Below are 9,294 nucleotides of genomic sequence, written 5' to 3' on the forward strand. Positions count from 1 at the left end.
GGGGTGGATCTCGAGGCACGGAAGAGGATTCTTACCCGAGGATGGTCTGTCTGAATACCTAGTGCAGTACACCCAGGCAGGCCATACCAGCGGCTGTTGGGAGTCGCTCTTGACCGCGGCCCCTCCATTATTGGAGCCCATGAGCAGGATGGCGGGGTTGGCGCGCTCCCCATACTTCGCCGGGTGAGTTCCGCTCCCTTCCGAGCAGGAGGAGGAGGAGGAGGAAGAGGAGGAGGAGGAAGAGGAGGAGGAGGAGGGGGGCTTGGCCGTCCCTACCGCTGCCGCCGCGGCGGGGCTCGCTTTGGAGGCCGTGGAGGAGCTGTCGGGGATCCCGGGCGACTCGGCGCTAAGGAGAGAGGAGGCCGGGTTGGGGGGCCTGCCGAGCAGAGGGTTGACATTTTCTCTACCTGAGCTGGCCCCGCGATCGAGGGCTCTGTCCCGGCTGCCGCCGCCGCCGCCGCCCCCTCCTCCTCCCCCTCCTCCTCCTCCCGTCGTCCCGGCGAGGATCAAGAGCTGCTCTTTCTTGCAGCCAAAGTCCGGCCTCAGGATGTTGTCGATGAAAAAGTTGGTGGTGCGGTGCTGCTGCGGCGGCGGCGGCGGCGGCGGTGGTGGTGGTGGCGGCTGCTGCTGCTGGGGCTGCTGCTGCTGGGGCGGCGGCGGCGGCCGTGGCTGGGGGGGGGGGGGGGGCTGGGGGGGCTGGGGAGGCGGAGGCGGCTGCGGCTGTTGCGGGTGGTGGTGCTGGTGGTGCTGGTGGGGCGGGTGGTGCTGGTGCGGGTGGTGGTGGTGGTGATGCGGGTGGTGGGGCAGCGAGACCAGGCAAGGCGCGGCCGGGGACAGGGGAGCCGGGCTGGGCGACACGGCCACGCTCTCGCCCTCGCTGCTGCTCCCGCTGCTGCTCCCGCCGCTGGTGCTGCTGGTGGCGTGGCCGGCCGGCGGGGGAGCGGCGTCGCGGAGACTTTTACAGTCCGTCGGCTCTTCCATAGTCAGCCGCCAGCTCCGGAGATCGCCGCCTCGGCTCTCCCCCCCTCCACACCGCACTCCTTGGGGTTGGTTCGTCCGCGCAAAAAAACAACAACAACCACACGCACAAATCTCCAAACGCAAAATCAAATCCACTTGTTGTTGGCTTGCAGCGGGTCCTAGAGAGAGATATCCAAAGACTCAGACATTCGGAGGGAGTCGCGGTTTTGTTTTTGTTTTTGCAGTTATCTTATATTTCCACTCTCTGTCTCTCTCTCTCTCTCTCTCTCACCCCCTTCGTCAACAAAGAACAAAAACCGCCAGTCTGCACGTGCATATTTCCCCCCCGCATACACCTTCTCCCCCCCCCACCTCTCTCCTTTATTTAAATTTTTTAAAAAGCAAAATCTCTGACAGCTCCGATCTTGCAACAAACTCTCCCTAAAAAATCTCTCAGCCACACTTTTTTCATTCCAACCGGAAGCACGTGAGGATGGCCCGCACGTGGAAAGCACCAATGAGCAGCCGAAGAACTCCGTGACGCCCCTGACGTCAGCCAATGGGCAGCCCTGCAACTTTGCAGCGACGTTCGCCCAGGGGCTGGCTCCTTCGGAGGCACCTTTGCGCTTTCCTTTGCGCATCCTTCCCAAGACCCCTTTCCTCCGTCCCCTTCCCCTCCGGTTTAAGCATGTTCGTGTCATTATTTTGTCTTTGTTTAAAAATTACCAGATCAACCAGATTCCCCATCATATTTTTTTTTTCGAACTCAGTAAGACGACAGTGTATGTGCACCACCTGTAAGGATCGGAAAGTGTATCCGTCATGAAATCCTTTCCGTGTTTTAAGAATATTGCAGTTCTTTACAAGATCGTCTTCTATGTTCAAAAAAAGAGTCAGACTAGACCGGAGGGGAGGGGAGGGAAGGGGGGAACACACACACATACACACGATAATGTGTGTCTGGTTTGTGTCACACACATGTGAGAATGAATACATTTTTTAAACTTCACATCTAGCCTCTTGTGGGGGGGGGGGGACCGGATCCAGCACAGTTTAGTACGATCGGTCTCCATCGATTTAAAAAACACTCGATTCAGGGTTTGGACCTGTTCCCTTTTGCCTGGAGTACGCTCGCAGCTTTCCTGACATCCCATAGTTCGGTGCTAGGCTAGTTTGGGCGAACCCATCTGTCAAACCTCCCTTGCACTCATTTGAGCGTGTCAACCCTGTCCCGAGGAGGGCTATATTCACAGGTTAACAGGTAGGATTAAGTGCCTCTTTAAAAGAACTGACTATATTTTTAGGAAAGCCCGTGGATGAACATATAGTTGTAAAAAATCACACGTTTATCAGCCGCTTGGTTTTCACGCAAGTGAGCGGGCAGGGTTTTACACACAGACTCACACTAAAGGAATAACCCATCCTCCATCCCCCGCGCCCAAATCTTTCATCTTCACTAAACCCAAATTGGCTTCCTGTAGTTTATTCAGGGACGTTCTTTGTAAACAACGAGAGCGGATCTGCCGCTCTTGCTCCTTTTTCGCACCACGCTGCTCAGCTCTCTAGTATAACATTCGCCTTGCTTTATTCATTTTGCATGGGTCATTTAATTGTTTGCAATAATTCCCCCCTCCCCCAGCGACTGCGCTGTTATGAAATACTAGAATGGAGTATTTAAGGGCCAGAAACTGGAGTGGAAGAGGGGACGCGCGGGGCCACCGTAGTGGCGATTTATTGGGCCGGAGGTTTTTACCTTTCAAGGACGCGGCGCCTGTTTCAGGGATTCATAAACATTCTTAGACAGCAAGCTGAAAGCCCTGCGAACCTGTTTACAAAAGAAAAAGGCTGGCGTCACGTGACTTGATTCGTATTCTCCCCCCCCCCCCAAAGGAACTGTCCTTTCCCTTTTGTCGATTGATGTGCAATTGACGAATCATTTCCACTCCGAATTTTCTTTTTCTTGGTGAAGGGGCTTAGTTCCCAAAAAAGGGATCCGAATGACCTGAAGGCGGGGGACAGTGAGGGGGGGGGAAGGGTTCCCGATTCACCGAATGAGGGTCTTCTCTAAATCTCCAGGGATCGTGGACCAACCTGGAAAGAGCATTTGGAAGGCCTCGTTTCCCGAACCTGGAAGAACCAATTTTCAAAGCGACCCTTTAAAAAAGAAGATATAAACTGCAGAGTGGCACCCGAGAATCCACCAACGCCCCGGCCCCCCACCCAAGAAATGGCTCCTGAACATCTGGCCATTCCCCCTCCTTTAGTCGCCCCTAAAATTGGGGGGGGGCTTATATTTAAGTTTGCAAAAAGTAAGGGGGAGGGGGGAAATTGAAATCTTTATCCCAAAAGCGAGCGTGGGTACTTAATTAAATTCTAATTAGGACACTATCAATATCCCATTTAGCTGCGTAGCCTTTGTGTGCCTCGGTCCCTTTCAGCGCCGTAAATGGGGGGCCGCCGCCTTATCTCGCCTGCAAAGAGACGCCTTGAGAAGGGCCGCGAAAGATAATTTATAGGTTTTAATTACTCTTCATTCCGCCTGATCAGCTTGGCGTTCATCAGAAGACGGCGAATAAAACCTGGTCAAAAAGCACTGTCACTATTCCCTGGCACGGCGCTTAATCAAAGTAAGCAGGGCCCCTATTACACGCTGCGCGCCTCTCCACGTAATTTCCCAGCTGCTGATAAAGCTGGTTGAATAATGCTGCAGTCCTTCGGAGACACCATTTACAGAAATGACTTTATTGACGGCTTAACGTCGGTAATTCATTTTACCTTTCATGGAGTGGGAGCCCGGATTTGTTACAGTAATGGGATGATAAATGCGCTGGCGGACCCATAGCTTTGATTAGGCACTGGAAGAAACGCGCTCGCTCGCTCGCTCTCACACACACACATAACGCACCGTCCCAAAATGGGACGAAACTGGGCAGGGAGCGAACTGGCAAAAAAAACCCTCAACCCGAAAGAACAAACCCACGATGGGCCAGGCTGCTCTAAGGAAGCCAGGAGGAGGAAGGCTCCGTCGCTTACCTGTGGGACTGGGGCGGGGGGAGGCTTTGGCTGGAGCTCCGGACTGGCCTCTCTCCCGCCCTCCCCCAAAGAAAGGGCAGGCGCGACCGGGAGGCCGAAGAGCCCCTGCTGTATAGGCATCCACCGGGTCTGGGGCTCTTGCGGGTGTCGGGATGAAAGAGGAAGGAGAGAGGAGATTCCCCAGGCAGGAAGGGGGCGAATCTTCTGAACTGGGGGTCGGGGGGGGGAATCCTTCGCCATTCGCTGATAAACAGTTGTTGTAAGCCGTTAAAGGGGGGAAAGAAACCCGAGCCTCGGCGCAGGCACCAAAAGTTTCCTTCTTCGTTTATTGCTCCCCGGTTTGTGGCCTCGTTTGTAAGACCTTTGATGTTTGTCAAAAGAAGACAAAGAAGGGATTATCAATCTTGAATTTATATCGATATTATTATAACATTAACATTATTATTAATCGTGTTGCTGTTACTTTTTAAGGAGCTGGGACGGTGTTTTGGGTTTCCCCCTCTTCCAGACGATGAGCCCTAAACTTTCCCTTCAAAGCTACGCAACATCTTAAGTCCAAATCAAGTAAAGGGAACAGCTCTTCGAAACGTGGTTAGAAATTCAATTGAGCCTGATTTATTCTCTCTTGGTGTTGCGCTGCGTTTCTTTCTTTCCTTTTTATTTTAAGCATAATTCCTCGCGAGGGGTGTGACGTTCAGCTGCCGTCGCAATCCTAGGGTAGGCAAATGTTTAAAGTGGGAGAGGTTTGGGATACTGTTGAGCCGAGAGGTTTTTTAAAAGCGCTACAGGGACAGTGAGGGTAAGTGATGGCCTCGCAGGAAAAAAGGGAAAGTGACGACGAGCTTCCTTTTTCCGGGTGTATTTTGCGTGCTCCTGTGTGTCTGTGTTGTGTGTCTGTGTGTACACGCATGCACTCATACCTGGGATATATATATTTGGAGGAAAGGTCTGGGAGACAGAGATACCCACGTACACACACACACACACACACACACATATATATATACACACACACACACACACATACATGCATATTTTTAAGTATGCAAGCATGCATGCATGTATGTATATGTATATATGTGCGCGTGGGTATCTCTGTCTCCCAGACCTTCCCTCCAAACAAGTGCGGAGCCTTTGGAAGGCTGGCTCCGGCAGCGTCTGTTTGGGAAGTATATATCGCCGTCTTTAATATACACGCCGGTAATCCCATTTCTAGGGCCAGATCAGATCTCATTGGGGCCTTTGGTGAAGGACATAAATGAGCTGTGGCAATACAATAGATTCCATCCTTCCTACAGGGACCGGCTGACCAGCGGTTTTGTTAAAAGTGAATGCGAATAGATTTCTCCTACAAGTGCGGCATTATGATGGTGAGCGGGAAGGTCAGCCATACATTCCCGGGTCCCCCAAGCCTATAGAGCCGGCGAAGTGCGCGGGGGACCCCACGTCACTGCACCTGACAATCCCCTCAATGGACTAATTCAATTAGCGCCGGAGAGATGCCGTCTTCATTCCGAGGCCAGAGAGGGGCCGCCTGGGCGAAGTCGACTTTTAGGGGACCAAGGGGGGGGGGGAAGGGGGGGGGGGGAGAGAGAGAGCCGTCTCCTTGCAGGACTGCAAGGCCCAGATCGACCTAGCTGGGGAGTGGGGGGTTATAGAGGGATGCCAGCCCCCCCTGCTCACCCACGCCGGAGAGCTCCCCAGCCCTGGGGTCTTCCTAGGCCACTGCCCAGCCAGCGGCTGAACTGGCATCTGACCACCCTCCCGCCCAGTCCCCCACCGCAGACGATATGACTCAAGAGTAAGCCCTTCCCCTCTCCCCCCCCCCTTTAAAAGGAGCAGGACCCGTCAAGAACATTGGACGATCCCCCCGGGCGCGAGGGGGTGGAGGTCTCCTCCGAAAGTGAACTGGCATCTGACCCCCCTCCCGCCCAGTCCCCCACCGCAGACGATATGACTCAAGAGTAAGCCCTTCCCCTCTCCCCCCCCCCTTTAAAAGGAGCAGGACCCGTCAAGAACATTGGACGATCCCCACGGGCGCGAGGGGGTAGAGGTCTCCTCCGAAAATGAAGCGTCTCGACCGAAGGAGACGCAGGGTGGTATCCTGAAGGGCAGAGCCGGCGTCGGCGCAGTTGCGAAAGCCTCGGCGCCTGCTTCTTCCCCCACCCCCCGGGAGCGGGATTTCCACCAGATCGGCTCCTTCCGAGGGGGAGAAAGTCCCCTCCTCTCCTCTCCTCTCCCCTCCCCTCTTTTTATCTTTATTTTTCTGTTCACCCCTCCAGCTTTATCTTCCCTTTCTCTTCTGTTACCATTTTTGTCTGTCTTGCTGCCCCCTTCCCCTGCACTGATTAACTTGGCAATGCTGGTTGTGGATTACCTAGCCAATATAACCCCAAAAGCACAATATCTCAGTGGCATTTTTTCTTAAAGAAGCAGACATTGCTTTTGGGATCTTAGAGTAAAAAACAAACAAACCCTCGATTATTTTTTTCTGCAAACTTATGGCTTTCCCCAGGTTTGCAGAATGATACTCCTATACAGAACAATGCTCCATGTATATACACATTGCCTCACTGTGTGGATTTTTTGATCAACACTCTGAGACTATTGTTCAGAATTAGATGTAATGAGAGATCTCTTCAGAATGGCATACCCTCATTTTGCTGGCCACTACATCAATGTTTTTCCTTCCGTCAAACCTCTTGTAAAGAGTTCCTACTCCCTATTTGGCAGGGCCCAAGGTAGATATAATAGTGACTCTTACAGCTTGCTCTCAGAAGTAAGAGACTGAGCAGCAACCAAGGAGGAATGGGAACACCAATGCCCTTACCTGCAGGTGACAGTGGAGGTCTGGGGTCTTTTGCTCTTGCTGTCAACACAAGCTGCTGATATCAAGGCCTGTACCTATGCTGGGATATACTGGTGTGCTCACCTAGCATCCCTCATGCCTCTGCTTCTATCTCAAAGTTATCTGGTGCCCATCCCGCCCTCTAGATGGAGCAGGCTCTTGCTTACCAGTCTCCATTGATTATGAGTGAACCTAGTTAGCATTAACAATGGGCAGTACTGGTGTACTTGTAACCACATAGGATGGTGAGGTAGATAGATAGATAGATAGATAGATAGATGCAGGTTAACAAACTTAATCGACAGCACACGGGGGGATTAAGTGCAACAGGAAGGACAGAAGAGGACGGCGGAACTCATCTTTATCGGACAGTTCTTGACTGAACCGGACACCAGCAGGGAGAGAGAAAGGCAGGCATAAGCCCGACGCTCTATGCGCAGGGACTTCCTCTCCGAGGCTGGGAAAGCGCGGGGGGTGGCACGAGCGGCTTCCCTGCCGGAGAGCGCCCAGCGTCCATCGAGGAATCCATAACGCTGGAGACGACAGACTGGATCCGTCCGCCCTTTGTCGACTGGCCCATCCGCGGACCTCCCGCCGACATGAGACGTTTTAAATCCGAGGCCGTGATGGGGAGACGACGTGGATCTGTAGGTGTCAAACGAGAGATCTGTCTCGACTAGAGAAAGAAAGGCGATGACGCACGATCGTGCGTGTTTCTGTTTTGTTTTATATATATATATAATGGCTAGGGGAGTCAACAGTGAGTGAGAACACAAGGTAACATCGTAACAGGACTATTACAGGCTGCAGGAATCTACCTTAACACTTAATATATCAATAGACACGTTTACCTGTTGGAAAGATCCATATCTGCACGGATGGACAGGGAGGCCAGGAAGATATGAATCGATCCATCAGGTAGAGGTGGATAAAGTCTGTCTACGCAGTAAGCGAGAGAGTGAGAAAAAATATCTTTACATTGGGGCGAGGCGTTCGTTGCCATAGCCAAGGTGTTTAATTGTGTGAGCGGATTGCCTTCTCTTCCTCCAATGCATCCAGGATCGCAACTAGCCTGGTCAGGAGCGCGGTTAGGATTACACGCATACTGGGACACCCCCCCCCACACACACACACTGTCTCTGCTGTGCGCTCTATAGGTTAGTTGACATGCCGTCAGTCCGATCCACAGCTGTACTTTGTGTGTATGTTGGGGGGGGGGGTTACCGCCCAGGTTTCGATGGGACTGGATAAGCCTGTGGCCCTGAACCAGCAGTGTAGAAAGAAAGTCCCATTGGCCACAGTGGGATTTAAGTCCGAGTCAACAGTTTCAGGATCGGGAGCTATGAATATTGGCTTAATGGTTTGTGGATCGAGTTGTAACCAATGTTCCCTCTAAGCTGAGTTAGTGTGAGCGAGCTCACAGTTTTTTAGCCTCCGGCTCACACATTTTTGCCTTAGCTCAGGAAGGAATAGCCAAATCATTTGCTCACAACTTTAATGCCAGTAGCTCACAAAGTTGAATTTTTGCTCAGAAGACCCCACAGCTTAGCGGGAACATTGGCTGTAACATCCTCCCCCCCACCCCACACACACACATACACACCAGTGCATGGCTGTAGCTAGGAACATGGAGAATCGGTAAGTCACGTACACCAATTCACACCGTTGTGCCTGGCCCTGGTTGACCGGGAATACCACCCCGCGGCTCCGCACTGGCCGTCGCTTCCCCCAGAAACCTGCCGTGAGAGGCTGCGGGACGAAGGGACGAAGTGGATCTTTGTCCCCCCCTGTTGGGTATTACAAGTTGAAAACACTCAGTATATCTGGGGTTAAATGTTTGTTTATGCTACTCACAGGAAGTCACATGTTTCTCATGTAACCAATGTTCTTTAGATGTAGGAAGCCCGGGAATTTTCTCCCTGATCTAGGGATTTGATTGGGACTAAAGTGTCAAGGTGTATTACCATTTTATGGCTTCTCTTCCCATCTTTGTTTTGGTGTTCTCAAGAAGAAGAAGAGCAGCCATAATCTCTCTCTTCTAGTTTTGTCTTTGTAGTGTAAGGATGTAGCTTATTTAGCTCCGTTGTTATTTTCATCCCAGTTACCCTTCCCATGCTAGAATTTAGTAAAAACTTTATATTTTAATCACACATGGACTCTGAGTCTGAATTATTTTACTCTGGCACTGCTGGACCATCTTATCTCTGCTAAATACCTTTTTTCCCCCCAATATCTGACTATCACCCAACACACACACACCCCTTTCCCTGCGACGGAGTGAGAGAAAAGAAGGTGCTGCTACAAGGGAAATCACTCGTCTGAACTGGGAGACTCCGGGAAGAGGCAACAGGAATGGCGGCACTCCGTTTCCCAGTAGTGGGGATTTCCTTGCATTTGTGTAGATAGACCCCCATAGCAGACCCACACATCCAGAGGTGGGGAAGCTCAGCAGG

At 52.1% G+C, this 9,294-nt stretch overlaps 1 protein-coding gene across 1 annotated transcript in view; it reads right to left on the reverse strand.

Moving 5' to 3' along the window:
* Positions 1 to 1,240, reverse strand: part of LOC107106686 (homeobox protein engrailed-1-like) — a 20,575-nt gene extending 19,335 nt beyond the window's left edge. The window contains exons 1-2 of the mRNA XM_015406870.1: positions 698 to 1,240; positions 36 to 601 (exon numbers count right to left, since the gene is read on the reverse strand). Coding sequence (XP_015262356.1) covers positions 36 to 601; positions 698 to 981 — 850 coding nt within the window. The 5' untranslated portion in view covers positions 982 to 1,240. The remainder of the gene's footprint in view (positions 1 to 35; positions 602 to 697) is intronic.
* Positions 1,241 to 9,294: the final 8,054 nt, after the last annotated feature.

Source organism: Gekko japonicus, unplaced genomic scaffold (genome assembly GCF_001447785.1).
Source record: "Gekko japonicus isolate JY-2015 unplaced genomic scaffold, Gekko_japonicus_V1.1 scaffold1044, whole genome shotgun sequence".
Lineage (NCBI taxonomy): Eukaryota > Metazoa > Chordata > Lepidosauria > Squamata > Gekkonidae > Gekko > Gekko japonicus.